Here is a 24898-nt window from a genome sequence, read left to right as displayed (position 1 = left end):
ATATAATGACTAGAGACACTTGTAACACCTTTGAACTACTTTAAAAATGTTCATGGCATGAATTTTGAATTAGTTGTCTTTGACCTAGAATATTGAGGTGCATTAGCAACTTTTTAGAAGATTAATGATGTAAAAGCATGTGGAACAGCTACTCATTTCCTCTGCACTTCACTGACTCCAAGGATCCACATCTGCCATTGGCTATTTGGGTCATGTTTTCCATGGTAGCTGTTTTGTGCCCGTCGGCAATTTCCATGTCTATAATTATCCATCGATGCTCAGTATTGAACTTGAGCCAATCCCCCTCCCCACTGCTTGAGTTCCTGTTCTTAGAATTGCCAAATTAGGAAATAAGCTTTTAAATCTATAGGCCTCTTATCCTCACTACCTAATTTCCTGAATCATTCTGTTCATCATTAAGAGAATTTGTGACCTTGGACATTTAGTTATGACCCTTCTCTGCTTGGACATTTTGCCAATCTTTTTATTAACACCCTAAAGCATTAGACACATTTTTTTGTTTAGCATTTCATTTTTGTTTCTGAAATATTCTTTCTCCTTAGCTTCCTTGGCACTCACTAGCACATGCCTCAGATAACACCATACCCTGTATAATTTTTAGTCTCCGATCACTTTTCAGGCCTTTCAGGCTTCCTCAGGCTCAGTATTCATTCATTCATTTATTCATTCATTCATTCATCCATTCATACCTGGGATTGAACTCATAGGCTCTTAATCACTGAGCCATATTCCCAGCCCTTTTTATTTTGTAATTTTTTAAATATTTATTTATTTTTTTAGTTTTCGGTGGACACAACATCTTTATTTTATTTTTATGTGGTGCTGAGGATCGAACCCAGCGCCCCGCACATGCCAGGCAAGTGCGCTACTGCTTGAGCCACATTCCCAGCCCCTATTTTGTTATTTTGAGACAAGTTCTCACTAAGTTGCTTAGGGCCTCACTAAGTTACTGACACTGGCCTTGAACTTGCAATCCTCCTGCCTCCGCCTTTCTATTGCTGGGATCACAGGCATGCCCCACTGTGCCCAGCAGGGCTCAGTTTTTTGACTTTGACCTTTTCCTATGTCCTCTCATCTATAGGGTTTTCACTCACATTATTACAGAATTGAATTGATGCTCCATATTCTTTGCCTCTAGGCAGATCTTTCTCTCTGGCTCTAATTCTGCATTTATTACACTGTCTGCTGTGCTTTTTCACCCACTTGCTCTTTCCTTTGCCGATTCACTTATTCATTCAAAATAACTTTTGAGCTCCTACTTGCTGTGACATAGTTGAAAATCAAAAAGAGGTGATTGCACTTCACCCTTCCATAGAGTTGAATCTTTGCTTTCTTAGCATTGCAGAGAAATGCATACCCTGAGTTGAATGCCAACCTTTCCTTGATAATTAACTATTTTTTTTTCTGTGTGGCCCAATATGTTTCTCTCTCAGATACTCAGTCTTGAAACTCTCTAGGACTCTCCCAACCTCCCACAAGTGTCTCAGTATCCTCTGAGTCCTACTGGTACTTTCTCAATCACATAGTTTTCCACTCTTTCTGACATCTCAATACCTAACTCTCTTTGCCTATATGCTTTAAAAACTATATCAGATCCTTAAGTTTTTTTCTGCTCTTCTCTCCACTCTCCCCTTCTCAGATCATCTTCCTAACTTGCCTTATTAATGACCTAAATAACCTGATTTTATTTATTTGTTTCCACGCTCAAACGTCTTTCAAGATTTTTCATTGCCTATAGCATGAAGATCACCTTCCTAAGTCTGAGAGCTTTTATGATATATACTCAATGGAACAGTTACAGCAATAACATAAACAATAGCAGCTATTGTTAGTTACATTGCTTATTGTATATGAACCTAGATTGCATATTAAATATTATTTCATTTAATACTTACATAATATAAAGGCTAGGCACTATTAACTTTTCAGTTTAAAAGATAAACATGCTGAGTTCAAAGATCTGAAGTAACTTTTATAATACCATTTCATACAGCTTAGGTGTAGTGGAGCATACATTATCTATAGGACTTTGCAAAACCAAAGCCCATTCCCTTAACTTCTATAGAACAATATCTTGACTTATTAATTTTGTCTTCTACTGTGCATGTGTGGTCATGTCAACTAAACAATAAGCTCCCTCATAGCAGGAAAATAGTCTTCTATTATTTTTCAACATGATGCTACCTGCCGATAGCTCAGTAACTGAGCTCCTATTGATATCTGTGAGATATGTGACCATGCAAATTATGTTACATCACTGAGGAAGGGGACTCCTCATTCCATTCTTATGGGAGGCTGTGAAATCGAATGGCATCATGGATGAGCTCATGTTTTGTAAACTAGGAAGTGTTGCCTGATGGGTAATTCCTCCTTCCTGGAAAGAATACGATCTGGGATTGGAAGATTTAGGCTCCAATATTGACTCCTCTAGAACTAGACATAGACCATTTACAAGTCCCATTTTTGTAAATCTAGGAGAATAAACACTCTGATACCATGCACTTTGCTACCTCTAATATAGTTTGATTTTTGACTATCAACAGATGCCTTTCAGTATTCCTATTTTACAAATTTTAGAAAAATACAACTAAGAATTCTAAGAGCAGGAACGTGTCCAATTGTGAAGTACAGGATGCATCTGAATTAGCATAACCCTTGTTTCCTCTTCTCTATTTTGGAGTTAGTATGGTGGAGTGGGAGGAAGGGGCTTTGGAGTTGAATAGACCCGTGGAAACCAATGCCCCAATATTTGCCAACTCCAAATAGCCTGGGCAAGTTATTTTTACCTCACTTCACCTTAATAAATGCTACTCTTCTTCCCCACTGTTCATCTCACCATGCCATAAATATGACCCAATGATATTCTGGAAATTCGTCTGCCTTTTGCTAGAAAAATAGAAAATGTTCTAGTGGAGAGAAGTAGATAAAGCTTTTGGCCCTGCTGTTCAGCACAATCTGCAGTCAATACCATGTGAGAAGAATGCCCTCAGGTAAAGGGCCGAACCCTATTTGAATATTGTACCTCAAAATTCAGAACCAAGCTACTTACCCATCTCCACAACTAAATGAACTAAAGAGATTCACTCAAAACAGAGATAGCAGTTTTCTTTAAATAAGGAGAAAACTGAGTTTTAGGGTTATAAATGATCTTTGATGGTGAATTTAGATAAACTTGAAACTATTTAATATTTCATATGAAAAAATTTGGCAAAGGTTTGATACATTTGTGACTTTCTGAGTAGGTTGGGAATGAAGCAAACTCACTCCCCAAATGCAATTTCATAAATATTCAGATGGTGGGTGATTGTAGTAAATATGTAGAAATATGCAACACGTTATTATGCTTCTCAATCAAATATGCTAAACAGCACTTTCATTCATTGTACTGAATAAAGAATTCCAACTCGGCAAAATGATTTCTATAAAAGATTCATGTACAAAGTTCAAAAAGTAAATTTGATTAAAAAGAAAACCTAGCTTGAGCAATTCGTGAAAAAGTTGCTTTAAGTATAGCATCGTGAAAATATTCAAATATTAAGCTGCTCCGAATGTCTTGGTCTAATTGCCTCATTTGCATTCTGCTTAGGTATTCCATTGATCGTCATACTGACCTTGACAGGTTTTTCACTATTAATCCAGAGGATGGTTTTATTAAAACTACCAAACCTCTGGATAGAGAAGAAACTGCCTGGCTCAACATCTCTGTCTTTGCAGCAGAAATCCGTAAGTATTCTCCTAACAGTTTTGATTTCACTTTACCAAATATTAATCCTCCTGACTCTCTCTATATTTTAGAAAATGAAATCGCTGAGATAGACATTTTTTTATTGAAGATATTCTTTAAAATGTATTTTCAGTAATCTCTCTAGGAAAACACAGACAAATAGAGATTTTTTTTTTTTTTTTTTGGCAGATTTGGGTACAGACTTGGCAAGCCCACAGCAATTTAAAAATCATGATCATCATATTAAACTCAATACAACGGCCAACACTTGAGGGGTTTTGTTTACATATAGACCGGTAGTTCTTGAACTTGATCATGCATCAAGCCCTCCTCACTCATAGATTATGAATGGCTTATTATAACAAAGATTTCTGAACCCCATCCCTAGAGCCTCTGATTCAGTAGCTCTGGAGTGGGACTCAAGAATATATATTTTCAACAAAATCCTACCCACTTTTGATGCTGCTCTGGAGACCCTGTCATCATGGCAGACTATTGTCAGGGAAGACCAGGCTCCATTATAAGACTTTAGAATTAAAGCTCAGCACCAGAGTCGCCAGAATTGGAAAGGTGGTTTAGCTCTTAATGCTTGAATATCGGCATTGGTTTCCCATCATCCTTTTTCCATTGATTTTGTACTTTTCAGCTTCTGGATTGGTTTTGTGTCAACAATGCCTTTCTCTGAACCGCCCAAAAGGATGGCTTGAGCTTATTCTTTCCCCACATTAAGCGTGGACCAATATTTCCCCACCTGATATTTGTTGATCATCTACATTCTCTCTCCTTTCAGACAACCGGCATCAGGAAGCCAAAGTTCCAGTGGCCATTAGGGTCCTTGATGTCAATGATAATGCTCCCAAGTTTGCTGCCCCTTACGAAGGGTTCATCTGTGAAAGTGATCAAACCAAGCCACTTTCCAATCAGGTAAGGCCATTTTTCCTCTTCCCTGGCCATCGGCAATGCCTTTGGAGATAGAGTTCATTTCTGAATGCACCACCTGGAGATACCTCCCACTGCTCAAGGAGTGGACCTAGTGTTTGTAGACCTAGTGTTGCTCTGAAGCTGTATTCTGTAATTTCAACCCGGCTTTTTAGCCAGCCAGGAGTTTTTGAATAAATGATGTGCCAATGTCATCATGATTTATTTATGGGCCACCTTTCTCTTTCAGCCAATTGTTACAATTAGTGCAGATGACAAGGATGACACAGCCAATGGACCAAGATTTATCTTCAGCCTCCCCCCTGAAATCATTCACAATCCAAATTTCACAGTCAGAGACAACAGAGGTTTGTACTAAGGTTCCTATGCATTTAGAAAAGTAGAAATGGGAAACAAATGACTTTTATATTGGACAGCACAAATATTTTCACTAATCTTAATAATGCTTTCCTGTTGAAGAACAAACAAGAAATAATAGTGCCACCTGTATTTTGACACATGGGCTCATTTGATGCATATGAATAAGTGAGTCTAATTTTATTTTCCTTTTTTTTTGTATTGGCTTTGATATTCATGAAGCAGTGGGCTAACCAAGTGGGGAAGCTTACAGGGTCAATATGCAAACAAGTCTATCTTTTTTTTTTTTAAGAGGCTGATAAATCCTTTGGGGAAGCATGGCTTTATGAATATTGATATCAAGGAAAGCATTAAAGGAGATTAGTTCAACTTTGTAAGGCAATATAATCTTTCAAGCACAGGCCTTCCTCTCCAAACACAGTGGTAATGCAGTGTGGCTGGATACCTAAAAGTGACTGACGCATGGTCGCCTGAAGGACACAAAACATACTGTCTGTAATAATAAAAAAAAATGACAAAATTTAATACAACTCATGCTACTAAATTTATTAGTCAAGGAGGTTCTAGACTTTCTGATTATTAGAAGTAGACTTTTTATATTAAGTTTTTAATTTTGTTTTATTTTTGTATTGGCCTAGAATGATGCAGTCCTTAGACAAGGTTGGTGACAGAGCCAGGAACAAAGAATAAGCTTCTTGACTCAGCCACCCTGTTTTGCTCTGAAAATTTCTTCTTGGTAAAAACCTGTCCATATAAACCCATGAGAAGGCAGGTGTGTGAAAACAGGGAGACAGAGGCCAGCACTTCGCTTGGGAACAAAAGACAATCCCGTTCTCATCAGCCCTGAGCTAGCCATGTCTAAGGTGAGAGGTTGACTGCTTTCCCAGTGACTAAGAATAGGCATCCAGGTACTCAAAGCCATAGAATAGGTAGGGATTACCTTCCTCATTACTGTCATTGCTATTATCAGTGCCATAGTTCCAGGAGCTGGGTTCTAAGCACCATGCCACATCCCTTCCTGTGTTCTGCTCACTTCTTTTTCTTAATTCCATAGTCAAGCATTATTATCACCATTCCCAGGTTACGCATGAGGAAACCACGTGTAAACCACGATAGTACTTCGTCCCAAATCCATCAGCCAAATAGAAGACAGCTGAGTTTTAAACCCAGACACTCAGAGGCTGGATGCTACAGCCCTAACCTTACTGTGCTGGTGATTAATGTAGAGAAATGTTCCCGGTGTTACTTGGATTTTGAGAGAATATGATTTGACATACTTTATTATTTCTCGAACTGACTTGAGCATTTAATTATAGGCCTTATAAATCAAGCAGATAGCAAATGAGACTGTGAGGCAAAACGTCCCAGGTGTTATGACAGCGACTCTTCTCTCCAGTGCCTTGCTCACTATATTGCACTTGCTCTTGAGACCCAAGGTGTGAAGGAAGTTATAGGGAGACAGGTGCTTTAAAGAATCCTTACAGAACGGGCTGTAATTCACTTTAGAAATGATTCCCATCATTTCAAAATGGAAATATGACTAGGCGTTCTTTAATTTTGTACTTTAGATAGGATTTTTCTTTTAGGCTTTGGTTAATGTGAAGGTGAACCCTTTCAAGAGAGAATTCCAGAGCCCTGAGGTGGAAGGGTGGTTCTCAATGAGGAGAATACATGCTTTGGGTGGTGCAAGTGTGTAATATAGGAATTTTCTTTTGCAATGATAAACTTCTCCAAAACAGGGAGACTCTGGCACGTAGGGAGCATTTAATACATCTGTAGTGATCTGAATTGGACAAGTGGCATAAATCAAGTTTCCATAAGACTCTCTAAGATACGCAGGCATCTCTCTATGTGTTCATGAACCCTTACCTCCACTCAGAATTTTCTATCTTCCCAAATTAGTTCCCATTTGCACCTGAGTTGGCAGATTGCTCTATTGCTACAGCTTCGGCTTATGTCAGTTTTCTGATGAAGAAATATTTAGACCACTATATTTCATAACATATTCAGTTTTATCAGAAGTGAGGGGATTTACTCAGTTGTCCAGAAAACCCTGGTGAGCACATGTGCTTGTTATGCCCCCAACTCTTATTATCTGCTTTCTCAAATATTTGCGGTCAAATTTTTATCTGTGTATTGATATAATCCCCAGCTTACAATTGAGGTCTAATTCCTGGCTCTCTGTTCCAAGCAATATTTCTGTTTATCAGGGGACACCTCCTGCAACGAGTGGGCTTTTCTAAGCTTTACCCAGTTAGTTCACCTGCCCTGTCTTTTATTTATTGTATTTTTTTCCTTTTCTACGTGCAATCATGTTTAGTGGCTGTTAACCTCAGTAAACATTATACTAAGGCACTGTTCTCTAAGGAGCTATAGGTATTTTGCTTTGTCACAGTACTCTATGGGTATCATTTATATTTTCAAGATCATATTGCTGTGGATGGGTCAACCAAAGGCACAATCCATCTCCCTCACCCTCTCCTGTAAGAACTAATCCTATATTGAGCTACCATTTTTACAGGAAATTGCTACTTTTTAAGAAAAATTACTTTATTAACTATGGCAAACAGTTAATGAAAAGTCCCATGTTTAGAGCTATTACAGAACCTTAAAGCAAATACAGTCCTATAATTATCATTTAATAGAGTTTCTTGCTACTAGCTCCTAAAAGTAATTACATATTGAAGTAATCCAAAAGGAGTAATCACATTCCACATCCTATTAATAGCCTACTGAGTTACCAAATTTCTCGGCTGAGACTGTTTTCCATAGAAAACATGAGATAATGGTTTTTATCATGCTGAGTAAAAGCATCAAGTTACTTTCTCCTTGACTGTTTACTTCCACTATGCCATGTAAATAATCCCTATTGTGTGTGCCTAAACTCAACATAAGCATTCCGCATCTTTAGAAATAGAAGCAGAAAAGCCATCTTGATACACAGAAGCTTTTTCTCCCATTTTATCTTACCCCATTCTACAGTCTGAGCTTCAAAGCCCACTCAGTGGACAGCAAAACCATAGAGTGAGTGCTGGATGACTCCAACATTTAAGTCCATCTTGGGCTATTAATAACAGGAACGATGCTGTTTGGGCAGATGAAGAGCTAGCTCACTCAGGTTTTGAGATGCATTTCCTTTGAAGATATCAGGCTTAGGACATTTCAAAAAAAAAAAAAAACAGCAAAAACACAAGAAATGTGTAATGGATAAGAAAAGGACAAGGGAGAAGAATACGGAAAATAATTCATCTTATCTGTCCAGCTCTTCAGTGGCTTATACAATTTTTTCAGAGGTTTCATTTCACCTGATTCTTCAAACAGCCCCATAAGGTGGCCATGCTGTATATTTTTAATCTGAATTTCAAATGAGGCATCAGAAGGATCAGTGATTTGCCTGAGGTCATGCTGCCAATAAATAAAAAAACTAAGTTTGAGTGTTTGGAGGGGTCTGACTGGTGCACTTAAAATGATGTAAATGAATATAAAGCACATGCCTTTCCTACTTCATTATTTTTCAGCATCCTTTGTTTATCGAATAATCAAGTGATAACAATCATCAAAGCGGAAATTTCTGCAGTTCAATTCATCAGTATAGGATTCCAGGGAAAGTGTGAACAGAAAAGGGCAAACTCTTTCAATTTCCATATTAATCATAGCTACAATAATTATAGTAAAATATATTTGCAAAGAGATTTATAATTTTCTTCTATCACACAATTAACACATATTGTGGGAAACTTAGAAAGCACAAACAAGCAGAAATAAGATGAAGAAATAATAAAATAAGTTCATAATATATTATTCAGAAATAATCACTGCTATTTTATATACCCTTCAGACTTTCTCTTTCACAGATTTTTTATAAGAAATGCAATTATAGAATGCATTTTCATTTTTTTCCATTAAGTATGTGATATACATTTTTTTTCTACATCAATAGATTAAAGTCAATGCTTTCAAATTATCTTCCTAACTTCCACTATTATGATGTCAGTTGAGGATTATAAGTACATGGTTTTCATACAGCTTTGCCAGATATCTAATCATTCCTGTAGGATGCATTCTAGAGTCAAATTACTAGATCAAATGCTTTTGATAGATAATGAACAGATTGCATTATCAGAAAAACTATGCCATTTTATAGTACCATTAGAAAATTAGGTTAGGCCCTATTTTCTCATATACTAACGAATTCTACACATTGTGATTATTTTTAATCATTGACAAATTGATAATTTAAATATAATAACACTTTGTCTTCCACTTTTTATCAATAGAAAAGCAGGATTTTAATAAGTATTGGTCATTTCTTGTTTTGCTCTTATTAGCGCATTATTCCTATCCCTTGCCCATGTTCTTAAATTGTATATATATATATATATATATATATATAAATAATTAATTTTTAAGTCTTCATATTTCATTACTATTAATCTCTTAGCTATTTAATCTATTGCATCATTTCTGCAATGCTTCAGTGTTATTTCAATTCTGATTATATTGTATTCTTAAGTATAGACACTATACTTTTTGTATCAGGTTTTCTCTGCTTGATATTAGCAAGGCTTCTCTTACCCAATCTGTTATCATTTAACTTTTCATCTTCTTTATACAAAGTTTTAACATTTTTCATTTCAAAAATTTCATGTAAAATATACAGTGTCCCATTTGTCAATTACTTCCTAAATACCACTAATGAAATAACTGGCCATTTCCAAGTTCTATGTAACACTATCCTTATGTCTTCAACATTATGTATGATGAGAATTCTCTTCGACTTTCTCATCTTCCCATTGTGTCTATTTACTCTAGTGCTGGGATCCTATTTTTCTTTAATGGTTTCATACATATATATATATATATATATATATATATATATATATATGTTTAAACCTGACAAATGCTTTCTCTACATTATTGCCATTTTATTACTATTTTATAAATTTTGGTTTCTCTGTTCCTCCAGATATAAATTAAAACTACATTTCAGGTGCTTGATTAGTGTGTTTGTGGATTTTATTGCATATGCCCTAAATTTATGGATAATTTAAGGAGAACTAAAAGTTTAAAATTATTCATTCCATCCAGAAACCTGGTCTGCCTTTTCATAGAATCAATTCTTTTTTTTTTTTTTTATCATCAGGAATACTTTGTTACTTTCTTCATTTTTGTTCTATGCATTTCGTGTATTCCATTTATAGCTAGTCATATTTTGGATGCTGTCAAGAAGTGGAATCTTTAGTTATACTTTTTTTCTTTTTCTGGATTTTGAGGCTGCAGTTGATTGTTTTATGATTCCATTTCACCCCTTTCTTAGCTATCAGTTCTTTATCCCTCCTTTCTTCCTTCCTTCCCTCTAACCCTTTCTTTTTTCCTTTTACAGTAGTGTTTATCCTAAAGTTTGAAATATACACTTACAATTTATTATGTGTCCACTTTGAAATTATATTACACTGTTTTGTGAATAGTCTGAATATCTTATAACAACAAAATGAACCTAATTCCTTCCTGCAAAAGCCTGTCTCATTGCTCTCATTCACTTCACTCATACATAAGCATATCCATGATTGGATAAAGTAATTAAATTGAAATATTCTAATGCTGAAACTCACAACTTTGATTTCCGAAACCCCTGTTGCAAACAGTGATTATTTGATAAAATATAGAGGAAAGAGTAAGGCCTAGCAATTAAGAGCTTTGCTCTTCATCTGTAAAAGAAGAACAATTTTCATAGTAATAACTGAATATTTTACACATAATTAATCCCAAAACTGTTTTATTATAAAATTGTCAGTTATCACCACTCCTAATCTGTGAACTGAGCTTCTATTTTGATAGATAAAGGCACTGAGATACCAAATGCTAAGTGCACAATTGGAGTACATCTTGGGATTCTAGAACCCAGGGCTAGATATTAGGCAACAGGCCAACCTGGCTGAAGTTGCAGATTTATGGGATCCCGGGAATACTTGGTTAACAGAACGTTGTTTTTGAGCTAGGCAGGATGGCAAACTCCTCTATTCCCAACTAGTCAGGAATCTGAGGCTGGAGGACCTTCTGATTCAAGGAGTTTGAGATCAACCTGGGCAATGGAGTGAGACTGTGGCTCAAAAAACAAAGAAACAACAACAACAAAACATTATTTTGTCATTTGAGTAGTAGAGGAGGAAAATTTTAGAAGATGGTAATGATTTCCTATTGTAACAACCACAGGAACAAGTCAATGAGTTGAAAGAGAAGCATTCTTGCTTCTGAAGTACCCTTCCTGTTTTATTTGACTTCCACCACTAATGTTTCTTTCACATTGAGGATCAGTGTGGCTTTTATTTATTTAAAACAAAACAAAGCAATGTCCACTAGGCATGATGTCGCAAGATTATAATCCCAGAGGCTAGGGAGGCTGAGGCAGGAGGATTGCAAGCTTGAGGCAAGCTTCAGGAACTTAGCAAGGCCCTAAGCAATGCCATGAGATCCTGTCTTAAAATAAAAAAGAAAATAAATAAATAAATAAGGCTGCAGATGTAACTCAGTGGCAAAACATCCCTAAGTTCAATTCCAAGTACCAAAAAAAAAAAAAAAAATTCTAATCTCTTTATCCTCTCCTTTCATCATCTTATCATCATAGAAAGATGAGCTGTTCTCATGTTCTGTGAGCCAGGAAATATCATAAGAGTAGGGCTCCAGCAGTGAATAAGAGATTCCCTCAAGTCAGGGAGTTTCCAAAAGCCTATCCAGCAAAGTGAGTTATATTGTGAAAACTTAACTGAGTTTGACAGTAGTGTGTTAGTGTGTATTCCATTACTGTAATAAAATGACTGAGATAATAAACTTAATAAAAGGAAAATCTTGTTCTGACTCACCATTTTGGAGGCAATTGAGCCTGTGGCGAGGCAATACATCATGGTGGGGATCACCTGGTGAAACAAAACTGGAGGTGACCAGCAAAAAGAGAGAGAAGAAACCAGCATCCCACCATTCCCCTTGAGGACACACCCTCATTGACTTAGCTTCTTCCTATTAGGCCCTCCATCTTAAAGGTTCCATGGCTTCCAATATTGCCAGTCTGAAGACCAAACTCTTTTATCACATCACATGGACCTTTGGGGGACTTTCCATATCTAAACGATAGCAAGTACCTATGAAAGAATTATCCACATCAGCGCTATGACTAAAGGATGGTCTCCAGATACATCTGTCTGACTCAGCCTTTCTCTATTTCACCATAAACATACCAGATAATGTCTCTTTTTAAACTTCTTCTCTGTCTTACCTCTTCTCATGGACTTAGCTGAAACTTCATAGCTCAGGGAGGAACATATTCTATGATCATGTGCACTTTGCACTGTGTGCTTTGCTCCATCATCTCCTTCTCTTGCTGTCTTAAACCTTAACCTGCAGAAACTTCAAATCATGTCCTTGCTTCGGCTCTACCTGAAATGTATCTTCCCTGCCCCACACGTTCCTCCTTTTTTAAGCCTCATGATAGATGTAGGTGTCTCTTGAAGCCTTGCCTGGCAGCTGCAGTCACTGTGGATGCTTCCTCCTCTGTGCTCTGAGAACACTGCATGGACTTCTATTATTTTTCTGATCACTCTATATTCTAATCATGCATTTTCTTGTCTACCACAGAATATAAGCTTCGTGAGGGTAGTATTCCAACACTTAAAAAAAGTGGGGTGACTGAAAATGTGAACTAAAAAGTGAAAGAGTGGATAACACTTTGTAATGTTTGTGTATAGTCTTCAGAAGTTTCAGGGATTACTTATTGTGGAAAAATGATTCAATTATGAGAGAAGTTTCAAGCTAAAGAAAGAGAACGTATTGTTTAATACTAAAATATTCTAAAGCTACCCATGCCCCATTACTCAATTATTCAATTCATTCATTCACTTATTTTTACACAAGTTATATTGAACACCTGAGGCTTGGAGCCAAGAAGACATGATCTTTACATTTATTTAATCTGCAAGTATAATGCTAATCCAAAATGGATCAATATGCAGAATCAAATGAGCTCTGATACATTCATAGTGAATTTTTCACTGTTTAAAAAACAAAAGAAAAAAACAACAACCCCAAATCCCAAAAACGTTTGCATGAAAAATAGGGTTGGCTGAGTAATCTCATCAAGTTGGGTTTTCCTTGAATAATTCTTTTCTTTTCATTTTTCCCTAAACTAAGGACATTTCTCTTTTATGAGCAGCACCAAATATACTTCTGATTTTTTTTTTCACTTTTATAGTTTAAAGATAGCTAAGCAGATTTTTGTGGAATATATTTTTCCCCCTTAATTGCTCCAATATGGAAGTTGTGCTGCTGGCAGATCAAAATGGCAGATGTCTTTTAATGTCCTGCCATTTTCACTTCTGTAAATAATTATGTTTCTTTCATGCATGAAATCTATGACTGCAGTTTTTCTACACAAAACATGGTTTATCTGTGTCCTACTCCCTCCTCATCTTAACAAACGAAAAAATAGGTCTTCTTGGTAGATCAGATGTAGATCAGATATTCTTTCCAAGTTCTCCTTAGTGCTTAACTTGGCTAACTTTTATTAACTTTATTGCAATGAAAACATGATCAATGCCAACAAACAATACACGATTCTGTGTCATACACACGTGCTTGAATTTCACGAATGCACATGAGAAGTTCTGCCTACTGTGTATTCTTTTTTGTACTTAGTATAGTGGAATCTACTTCTCATTTCACAGATCCCATGACATAATCACTTTCTCCCTCCGTACTCTGTAACTTCTTGATTCAGCTGGCAGACATTTTATCCATCAGAGTTTCAGATCAAATAATACTTTTCATTAGTGTTTTAAGGCTCAGCTCTTATCGATTTCACTTCATGATAGCATTTTCTTCATTTCATACTATTGGGAAAATAACAGATTTATTTTTGCCTTTTGCATATTGGTTTGTTTCTAAAGTGTGTGTATGTATGTTTTTAGAAATGTTGTAGGAACATAAATGAGTATATTGATTCTTTGTGGGTTTCTCCACTACAAAATTATTAGATTTCTAAGAGCTGGTCTTTTATCTAGAAATGGAGTCTCTCTTTGTCTAGCTATAGGCTATGATGAAATTCACCTAATTAACCAGCCATGTTGGAGAAACTTGATAAAAAGGCACTAGCTTAATTGACATTCAATAATATCAATATTCTGACATCAGCAACATGCAAGTAAAGTATAGTTAAATCTACAAAAGTTTAAATCCAATTTTGTTTGTATTTTCCATATTTTTGTCTGAATTGCTTCTTCTTTGCTTCTCAGTTTTCTTTTCTACGCAATTAAGTATAGTTACATTTTCTGCACATAATTTGAGAAATATTTGGGGTTAAGAATATTTACTAATATTAATAATATTTAAAATATTTGGGGTTAGTATGAAAGGAACAATGAAGTTTAATAATATTAAAAATATTTGGGGTTGGTATGAAAGGAACAATGAAGAGTGTTTGTCCATATTAGAAGCTCAATAAATGTTGTGTAGTTGAATCTAACTCAATCTAAATAATAAGAAAAGAATAATAAGATAAAAATATGAGGATATTTATCAGGAGCAATAGTCTTACGATATAGGCAGCATTCATCAAGTTGGGTCCCAAAGTGAGGAATGAGAAAAGATACAGACTGAAAATTGACTGCAAGATAATGAATCAGTACAATGTGGCTGTAGGAAAAGCCAGATTGATTTGAGATGTATTGAAAAGAATAGCGTTCAGCCATTCATCCTGCCAACACACACAACACCACTAAATGCACAGAGATCAGTGAACAGATGAGTGAGACGAGCTCCCTGCACTTAAAGAACATACTGCCTGGTGGAGAAGACAGACCATCAAATCATCACTGGGAGCTGTGAAACGTTCAGTATGTACAGTTACTGCACATTGGGAGACATCCCCAGGGCATTCAGAAAGGCAAGAGAACAAGGATGTGCACACAAGCTTGTAAGTTATTCTATGAGCAATAGTGACAATGTACGTATACATGCTATACACTTTAAAATACTATTTGAAATGTTTGTTATTTCTGATCTAAGATGGCAAACACTGACTGAACTAAGAAACTAAAAAACAAATTAAGATTCACTTATTTCAATCAATATAAAATAAATCTAAATGATTCTTTCAAATGATGCCCTTTGTAATGGTGTACCATGTATTCTGAAATTATTTAAGAATTCATGAAGACTTTTGGGATTGCATATGTGTGTGTGTGTGTGTGTGTGTGTGTATTTCACATGTATGCTTATATATGCTTTTTTTTTCATTGCCTTTATAGAGCTGTTGTCACATTCCTAGGGAAAGTGGAGTGGGCCCAGAGGAAAGTCATTGCATATTCATTATTCTGCCCATGACTGGGATAGCTACCTGTCTTCAAGCACAGGGAATTTTATTTATTTATTTATCTATCTATCTATTTATTTATTTATTTCAGTAGGCAGATCGATTTTGTCTCTTAGGTTTGTACTGCAGTGATAGAGCAGGTGGATCTGGGTCAAAAATAAACAGAATACTTCCCTGGGACCAAGACTTGACCTAGATTTTCCCAATTTAATAGCCTAGAAACATGGCTCAGCCTCGTGGCACTCATGACCTTGATTCATAGACTAAAAGATCACTGATGAGGTCAAGCAAGGGCGAGGTGTCTTTACCTTCAGAAGGGAGGGGGACAAGGGGCAAGGGGTAGCAGGAAAGACTGTCCTAAGAGCTTAAGGGCTTTAGTCACCCAGGGAGCCTCTCTTCTGACGTCATGGTGAAGGTAGAATGTTCTAGTCCTTTGCTGCATTGCTTCCTTCCTTTCAGTTTTTAACATACAGGAACTATGTTGTTATATTGCCTATTTTCCTATGCTCCTAATTTCTTTCTTTGGCTATTGCAAGACTGACACCCAATGGCTTCCACCTATTAAGGTGTGTTTCTCCATCATAATTTTCTCTTTTAGTGTCAAATTTTATGTCCCTCCGTTGGGTCACATCATCATCATAACCCTCATATTTGCATTCCCAAACTGATGCTATGGAGACCATCATTATCAGAACCTTTGCATTTTGTCAGCATAATGAGAAAGTGTACGGGTAAAAACAACACATGATTAGGAGTCCAGGTTTTAGATATAAAGATTTTGAAAACTGAATTTATTTTTCCATGAATAGGAACACCACAATTTGTGCATGACATATTCCAGTAATTAATGGCACCATTTGCAAGTTTGTATCCAAGTGGGGAAGAAATGGAAGAGGTTACATATCTGTGTCCAAGAATGAGAACACTGGGTATCAAGATGAAAAACGGAGGTGCTTGAAAAGAACTTTCTTAGCATGGGCAACGTATTGCCAAAGACTGAAGAGTGTGAACTATTTTCTTACCTCTGGATGATGAGCTCTTCTGTGTAGGCAATCGCATTCAAAGCTGGGATGACATTTCCAAGAATCCACTTTCCTCTCCTTGCCAATAAGTTTCTCTTCCTCATTAGTCTACTGCTCAAAGAGAAGAGCTTCCAGAAAAGAATTTATTATTTCCTGAGCATCTCCAACAGGCTGGCACAGTGCTAAGTGCATTTATGAATGGTAACAAATTTAATCCTAAAAATTATTAGTTGCACAGATGAGAATACAGAAACTCAGGATGTTAATATGTCTAAAGTCAGGCAATTAATATATAGAAGATTCAAGATGCACACCCAGCTCTGTATGACCTCCTCCCCCAGTCTAAGTGTTTTGCTCATTAGAGGTTTTATAGAGATAGGAGAAAGATCTGAGAAATCTCTTGGAAATTTTTTAATTGACAAGATATCAGTCTTAAAAAAAAAAAAAAAAGATATCAGTCTTTTCCTGGCTCATCATATTAACCAAGGAGCCACTCTGTCAATTTTCTGTTAATGTGTCCTCATGGAACCTCTTTTTACCCTTGGGTCACCCATAAACCTCAGCCATGAGGCTATCCCACAGTAGCAGAACCCTGTCAAAAACAGGAAGTGGCTGGCTACTTATAATAATTTATATGAGAGAGAATCCATAGTCAAACTTAAATTACAAAAGTGATTTCCAGAAGAGGTGTTTATTGTCAATTTATTTTTGTCCACTTGTGTGCCTGAATATGATTTTCCATTGTTCTTGACTATAGTGGATATTTTTGATCAGTATTCAGAGTGGACCACAAAAAAAAAAATAGGATCCTAGGCCACAGGGCAACAGGGGAAAACAGGGTATGCACACAGACCACCTAAATGTCAAGCTAGATTGGTCAATAAGTCTCTTATCTATTGTACACACTTTACTAGTCCCCAGGGCTAAAGGGTCTCAATACTGGGTTTTCAGTTTTCTGACTGAAGTATTCCCTGAGCCCTCTGGAAGCACAGTTCAGAGGAACATCACTGGCTCTTATTACATTATCTAGTTCCAGTAACCACCCTAGGAGACATGCTTGATATGAATTGGCCTTCTTATTTTAAAGATAAGCAAATGAGGTTCTGGATGGGAAAACAAATGACTCATCCTAAAGCACATACTGAGTATGTCTACAGGAGACTTTCTGAGCATTTCTTTCCCATCTCCTGAATTGATCTTAAAATCTATATGTAAAAATATGTTTTACTAGAAGATATGTTTTTTTTTTTTTTTTTTTTTTTTTTTTTTACCCAAAGTTTTTGAGTTTCTACTGAACTTTCCTTCATAGACTGTAGATGGTTCATTTCCCTGGGTACTTTGATAAGCTTTTATGTGGCAGTTTCAGTGTGTCTGAGAGGACTCAGCTGTTCTAAACATGAAACATCTTGAATTCACATGCTGGTGGTGTTCTCAGATCTATGTTTTCCATTAGTGTTTGAGTTTCAATTACTTTCATGTGCAAGCCCGCCTGCTGGGATCTAGGGTGCATATTGCAGGGATGGCTCATTGAAGAATAGGTTTTAAATTATGGCTTCCACAGATTGATTAAAAACAAAAACACCCTACCCACTTTCCCTTCAACCATAACACCAAGGGTAACAGAGTAGGACCTAATTGAAATCCAAGTAAATGATCTACTGGGGACATCATCCATATCAGAGTTATATGTGACCGAGCAATTTAATTAATTTCTTTTTCTTCTTAAAAATTTAATGTTTGTTTTTATTCATGATGGTATCAGGACATTTCAGGTCATTAAAATGAGGAAAATATTAGAACTTTTATTTTTTGAAAGTCTTGTTTGAACACAAAACAATGTAATATAAGACAATAAAATTTTGAAATATTGTATTATAGGTGTTTAAATTCAGTGGCTAAGTGAGGGGTCATTGGTATAGCCTAGGACAGGAAAAGAACAGTCAGATGACTAAATATTACTTGGTTAATTTTCTCTTTTTTTCACAATTTTCCACAGTACATGTAATTTTTTTCCACTGAGAACAGCAAAATATGCCAATTATGCAAAATTTAGAAAATACGGAAAGGTGGGAGTGCTCTTCTGCCTTGTTTTGATTGCAGTGTTGGCAGTGAAGGGTTGAGAATCTGTCAAGGGTTGAGAATCAAGCCAGAGAATGCAGGCATATTTTCTGCAATACTCGGAATGTCTATTTACCTTATAGAAGAGTGAATCCACCATATATTATCTCACACAGTATGAATCACATTTTCTTTAACCTAACATATATCAATTTAATTTTCTTTTTTGGGGGGTGGGGTGGGGGGGGGTCAGGGAATTGAACTCAGGAGTGCTTAACCACTGATCCACATCCCCAGCCCTATTTCTGAATTTTATTTAGAGACAGGTTCTTACTGAGTTGCTTAAAACTTCACTTTTGTGAAGTTGGCTTTGAATTCATGATTCTCTTGCTTCAGCCTCCAGAGCCACTGGGATAACAAGCATGTGCCACCACACCTGACTTTAATTTAATTTTAAGAGTCTTTAAATCATAGCAAATTTATAGTACTGTCAACCTATTTAAATTCTTCCAAATTTTGGGCCAGGATGTTGGTCATAGAATTCATGTTGCTCTAACAGGCAGTCCACATTAGAGATCAGTGTGTGTGTGTGTGTGTGTGTGTGTGTATAATTTGATAAAGTGCATTAAAATTTTCTACTATTTTATAATACCAGTCCTTTCCCTCCAGAAAACCTATTCTGGAAAAATATTTTTGTTGGTAGAAAAAAAATATGAAGAAGTACTTTGGGATCATAGGTTACAAAAGATTGAGCAACTTATGAAAGCCAACATCTGGAATTTGGGTGAAATTCTTCCCAGAACACATTTGTTCAAGAAATATTTATTGTCTGCTGTGTTTCTGTCACTGGAGAGCCTGAGATGAATCAGATAAAAATCTTCTGTTCTCCAGATGTTCATAGTCTCATTGAAGTCAAAGAGGTTATGTCAACAAATAAATCATGGTGGAAGAGTAGGGTACCTATTTCTGTAGGAATATACAGTGTGGTGAGACCCAAAGGAGATGGAGAGGCCTAGGAGGGCCTCCTTGAAAAGATAACTTTGAAAGTTGATTTTGAGTCCTGAGAAGTTCATCTCTCATCATAAAATGAACAGTTTTGAGGGGCAAGAGAGCAATGGCTGAAAAGACCAGGCACATGGAAAAGCATTCTGGGAAGCCAGAAGTGAGTTCTCCAGGTGGGTCTGAACTGGCTCCTGTAGAAAGAGGCAGGACATGAACCTGGAAGGCAAGGTAAAGTCTAGACAAAGGAAGTAGCCCATGGTCCACTTGTAAGGGTGGGCTGTGTTATGTGGATCCCAGAGAAAACAATCTTTTTTAAGCAGAGAGGGTGGAGCTGTTAAACAGGTGGCTTATTATGTTTGCATTTCAGAGAAGCTCCAAATCTGCCTTAAGGTTTATAAAATATCTCCCCTTTTATAAAGAGGTTATCCTTTGGGACTTATGAGTGGGTCTACAATTTGGGGAAGTTTTGAGGGTAGAGTTAGAATTTTTTTAAAACACACACACACAAATTGACAAACTGTTTTATATGAAGTAAAAAAAAAAAGTAAGCATAAGAAAGAAGCTTTTTTTGTTTGTTAGCTCTCACACTCACTTAAATATTTAACTACAAGCTATGCTAACAAGAAATATGTAGTTGAACCTCAGGCTTTTGTGTTGTGTCTGATAAACGGGGACAACACCCAACCCCAAAAGGTGTGGTTTTCTTGCCAATGAAAGAGTTTGGTATAGACCAAATCCAAAGGAGCCACCTTCTGAGTTTCTTTCCAAAATACAGAGAGATTCGTCTGTATTCCTACCGTGCCAAATGACAGCAATCTCTGTAGATGCTTAGATTAACGAACAAGTGGGAGTATTCTGGTTGTTAACCTTTGTGATGACAAGAGTGCTTTCCAATTTTGCAAGCTGAATGCAACGGTGATTGGAATGGTCTTGATACGAAAGCACACCTTGCCTCCCCTCTTCCAACAGATAACACGGCAGGAGTGTATGCCCGGCGTGGAGGCTTCAGTCGGCAGAAGCAGGATCTATACCTCCTGCCCATAGTGATCAGTGATGGGGGGATCCCGCCCATGAGCAGCACCAACACCCTCACCATCAAAGTCTGTGGGTGCGACGTGAACGGGGCGCTGCTCTCCTGTAATGCGGAAGCCTACATCCTGAATGCCGGCCTGAGCACAGGGGCACTCATCGCCATCCTTGCCTGCATCGTTATTCTCCTGGGTAAGGGATTTTCCTGGTTGGCTGCCACAGTCAGATCCACATCCTTGAAAACACATCCTTGAAACTTGTGTTTCTCAAGACCTGGCTGATTACCATGTCCATGCTGTGTACTGTGGACACAGCTTAAGCAAAATAAAAAATAAAAAAAAAAAAATTGGAGGGGCGTGGGTGTCAGCTCTCCTGAGTTTCATGGGATAGTAGCAGAGCATGAAGTTAAACAAGCACATTGATAGAGTGGAAAGAAAGTTGTGATGAGCATCTTGCTGGGTGCGTATCACAAGACTGGGTAGCAAAAGCGATGTGCGTGCTAGAGAGACATCAGAGAGGGTTTTGCATATGAGGGGTTTAGGCAGTGACTTGCTGTATGTGCAAGAGTCTTGCCTCACAGGAGAAAGAAGGGTTAGGGACAAAGGGGGCAGGAAGGGCCATTATGAGAAAAATGACAGTGTGTGAAGGACTCTAGGAAAGGAAAGCAGGTCAGCTAGCTGTCATCATTCTTCACAATGCCTGTGCACATGCTTCCTCAGCTCATGGGTGCTTTACTGCAGATTGCCAACTGAGCTAGGCCCCTGACTTCTGTAGTTGTGTTCCATCTCTGGTCCACTCTGTATCAACTCCAATGAGCAGATGATACCTCTGTCATTGATGGGCCTCAGGAACATTAGATGATTTGTTCCAACCTCTCAGAACTAAGTGAGAACCAGAATCAGACTCCAAATCCAAGATATCTGACAACAAACGTATGCTTTTTCCAAGATGTTGTTTTTCTCCATTAAATGAATTAATGGGGGCTGATTCTGTAGAAAATAGCTAGAAAATCAAGTTTAATAATAGTTGAGTATTATCTGGAGACCAGGCCACCTATCTTAGGTTCCCGGGCACAAAGGGAATTATGCAAGAACTCTATGCTGCAGGAGTCCATGGTCTATCAAGGAAGGTTTTCATGGACAGATTAAATAGAGGTTCTACATGAGTGCTATGATAGAGACATGACACAAAGGTACTGTGGGCGCAGAGTAGAAAGTGCCTGCATCACCTGAGAAAGTCAGACACATCTTCCTGGAAGATGTCATAGATATAGCAGCTACAGAAGCAGTTTCTAGCTGAAAGGGGTACTCCCATCAAAGGGATCCCTGAAGAACTGATACTGAGAGAGACAGATGTGTAAACCTGTAATAAATGTTTCAATGATAGTAAAACAGGATTCAGTGGGTGGATGGAGCCCATGCCAATAACCCTGAGTAATGTCGGGATGGGATGTCAGAAAATGTTTCATGGTGAAAGATCAAAAAGTGTCAGCCAAGCAAAGAAAGTGAAAACCATCTGGGTGGGCAAAAGTGCTTGCAGTAAAAGGCACAGACCTCGGGGAACCTCACGGAGTCCAAGGCAATTGCAGTCTCTGATCCTCTGTCACAGAGCCCCCAAAGGGCTCTCAGTCTCCTTGTCAAATTGAGCTACAAACTTTCCTCTCAGTCTTACTGAGTGTTGAGGAGAGTCTTCCAAAAAACCCCAAAACATTACAGAAGCCTTTGGTGGGGGTGAGTGTAGGGACAGAGGAAGTGGTTACAGGAGAAAACAGTGTCCAGGTTTTCCTTATGAGTGACTCTGCTCATTCATCCCAGTTGTCCAGACTGAATGGAATACCTCTCCCAGGAAAGAGATAAGATTGCTTCATCTGGGGTTTCAAATGACACTATTTTTTTTTATATTCAAAAAGTAGATTTTTCTCCTGGGGTCTTCACAACTGTCCACTCCTCTCACCTTCGTGATAGTTTCTTGTTATTATTATAGAGTAGGGTTAATGCCGATCCCCAGAACTCTGGGAAGTATCTAGTTTTTACCTCCTATAGGAAGGTAGGTCCTGAGTTCTCTGAATGTCCTCACTCTTAAAGTTGGGAATGGCAACTCCCTTCTTTACAAAAACAAAAGTGGCCCTTAACCCCTTTTAAGAGAATGCACATTTAGAATCTTTCTGATATTTAGGCAAATGGCTGCCAAATAGTGGCAGCATCCATTTGCCAATTTCCAAAGTGCCAACCTGCCAAACCACTGGGTATAATGTTCTCATGGCTGCACTTTGCAGAGACAGCCAGGCAGAAGTCAGTTTTGCACATGTCTGGGGATTCCTGGCAAAGCTCTCCTTCCCTCTGTGGCTTCCAGTTCTGAAACACAGGCCTACTTGAGGTTCTTGGGAAACAAACACTAGGAAAAGAATCTGGGGAAACTGGGCTTCGCCACACTTACCTTCTTCTTCTTTCCCTGTAGTCATCGTAGTGCTGTTTGTGACCCTAAGAAGGCAAAAGAAAGAGCCCCTGATTGTTTTTGAGGAGGAGGATGTCCGTGAGAACATCATCACCTATGATGATGAAGGGGGCGGGGAGGAAGACACTGAAGCCTTCGACATCGCCACCCTCCAGAACCCCGACGGTATCAATGGATTTATCCCTCGCAAAGACATCAAACCCGAGTACCAGTACATGCCTCGTCCTGGGCTCCGGCCAGCACCCAACAGCGTGGACGTGGATGACTTCATCAACACCAGAATACAGGAGGCAGATAACGACCCCACTGCACCCCCTTACGACTCCATCCAAATCTATGGTTACGAAGGCAGGGGCTCGGTGGCCGGGTCCCTGAGCTCCTTAGAGTCGGCCACCACCGACTCGGACTTGGACTATGACTATCTACAGAACTGGGGACCTCGTTTTAAGAAACTAGCGGACTTGTATGGTTCCAAAGACACTTTTGATGAAGATTCTTAACAATAACAATACAAATTTGGCCTTAAGAACTGTGTCTGGCGTTCTCAAGAATCTAGAAGATGTGTAAACAGGTATTTTTTTAAAAAATCAAGGAAAGGCTCATTTAAAACAAGCAAAGTTTTACAGAGAGGATACGTTTAATAAAACTGCAAGGACATCAAAGTGGTAAATACTGTGAAGTACCTTTTCCCACACACACACACAAAAAGGCAAATATTGAGGTTGTTTATCAACTTCGCTAGAGAAAAACCACTTGGCATACAAAATATTTAAGTGAAGAAGTCTAACGGTGAACTTACAATGAAGGGAAATTGTTTATGTGTTATGAACATCCAAGTCTTCTTCTTCTTCTTCTTCTTTTTTTAATTGTCAAAGAAGCTTCCACAAAATTTCAAAGGACAACAGTTCTGAGTTGTAATTTCGCCTTAAACTATGGACACTCTCTATGTAGTGCATTTTTAAACTTGAAATATATAATATTCAGCCAGCTTAAACCCATACAATGTATGTACAATACAATGTACAATTATGTCTCTTGAGCATCAATCTTGTTACTGCTGATTCTTGTAAATCTTTTCGCTTCTACTTTCATCTTAAACTAATACGTGCCAGATATAACTGTCTTGTTTCAGTGAGAAGCGCCCTATTTCTATGTCATTTTTAATGTATCTATTTGTACAATTTTAAAGTTCTTATTTTAGTATACATACAAATATCAGTATTCTGACATGTAAGAAAATGTTACAGCATCACACTTATATTTTATGAACATTGTACTGTTGCTTTAATATGAGCTTCGATATAAGAAGCAACCTTTGAAATAAAAAAAAAGATTCTTTTTTAATTCTGGGTTTGATTCTTAACATTGAAAGAAATTAAGGATTTCTAATGATCCATTTATATTTCTAATTTAATTGTGATCTTTTAATAACCCTATTTATTATCTGTTGTAGTCTGCTGCTTTTACTGTTTATTTAAAGTCAAATATGTTTTGCAAATGTTTTTTTTGGGGGGCAAAATTCTGTAAGATCATGTAAAGCATATATATATATATACATATATATATATATATATATACATATATATATATATTTCTTTTTTTTGTACAATTCTTGGCATTAGCCTTCCTGCTTCTCTTCACACACATCTTTTAAGAAAGGAAGATGCTAAAGATCTAGATCATTCTACGATTTTGCAATATATGTCATATAATATACATTTATCTTGTATATCAGTGATCTCATGGTTGTGAGAGACAAATCCATGGCGGAATGAAAACTATCAGGACTCTAAATGTTCAAGGTATGTATTTTATTCCCTACCCTGAGCATTTGGGAGTTGAAGGAGGAAAGAGTCAAAAATTAAATTTGCTCCACACTCCAGTGTTATTTTTCTTTATGTTAATCTTACCAGGCTATTGTAAGACTCTGAC

The 24898-nt window shown here is 37.4% G+C and overlaps 1 protein-coding gene across 3 annotated transcripts in view; it reads left to right on the top strand.

Moving 5' to 3' along the window:
• Positions 1-24310, top strand: part of Cdh11 (cadherin 11) — a 147624-nt gene extending 123314 nt beyond the window's left edge. For all 3 annotated transcript variants that reach the window (XM_046434872.2, XM_046434871.2, XM_058575786.1), the window contains 5 exons: positions 3608-3744; positions 4536-4669; positions 4914-5031; positions 20453-20704; positions 22970-24310. In XM_046434872.2, coding sequence (XP_046290828.1) covers positions 3608-3744; positions 4536-4669; positions 4914-5031; positions 20453-20704; positions 22970-23466 — 1138 coding nt within the window. In that variant the 3' untranslated portion in view covers positions 23467-24310. The remainder of the gene's footprint in view (positions 1-3607; positions 3745-4535; positions 4670-4913; positions 5032-20452; positions 20705-22969) is intronic.
• The last annotated feature ends 588 nt before the right edge of the window (positions 24311-24898 follow it).

Source organism: Marmota monax, unplaced genomic scaffold, assembly GCF_021218885.2.
Source record: "Marmota monax isolate L192 unplaced genomic scaffold, Marmota_monax_Labrador192_F-V1.1 WCK01_AAM20220418_F8-fsc00024, whole genome shotgun sequence".
Taxonomy (NCBI): Eukaryota; Metazoa; Chordata; class Mammalia; order Rodentia; family Sciuridae; genus Marmota; species Marmota monax.
This window is presented reverse-complemented; position numbering and strand designations above follow the sequence as displayed.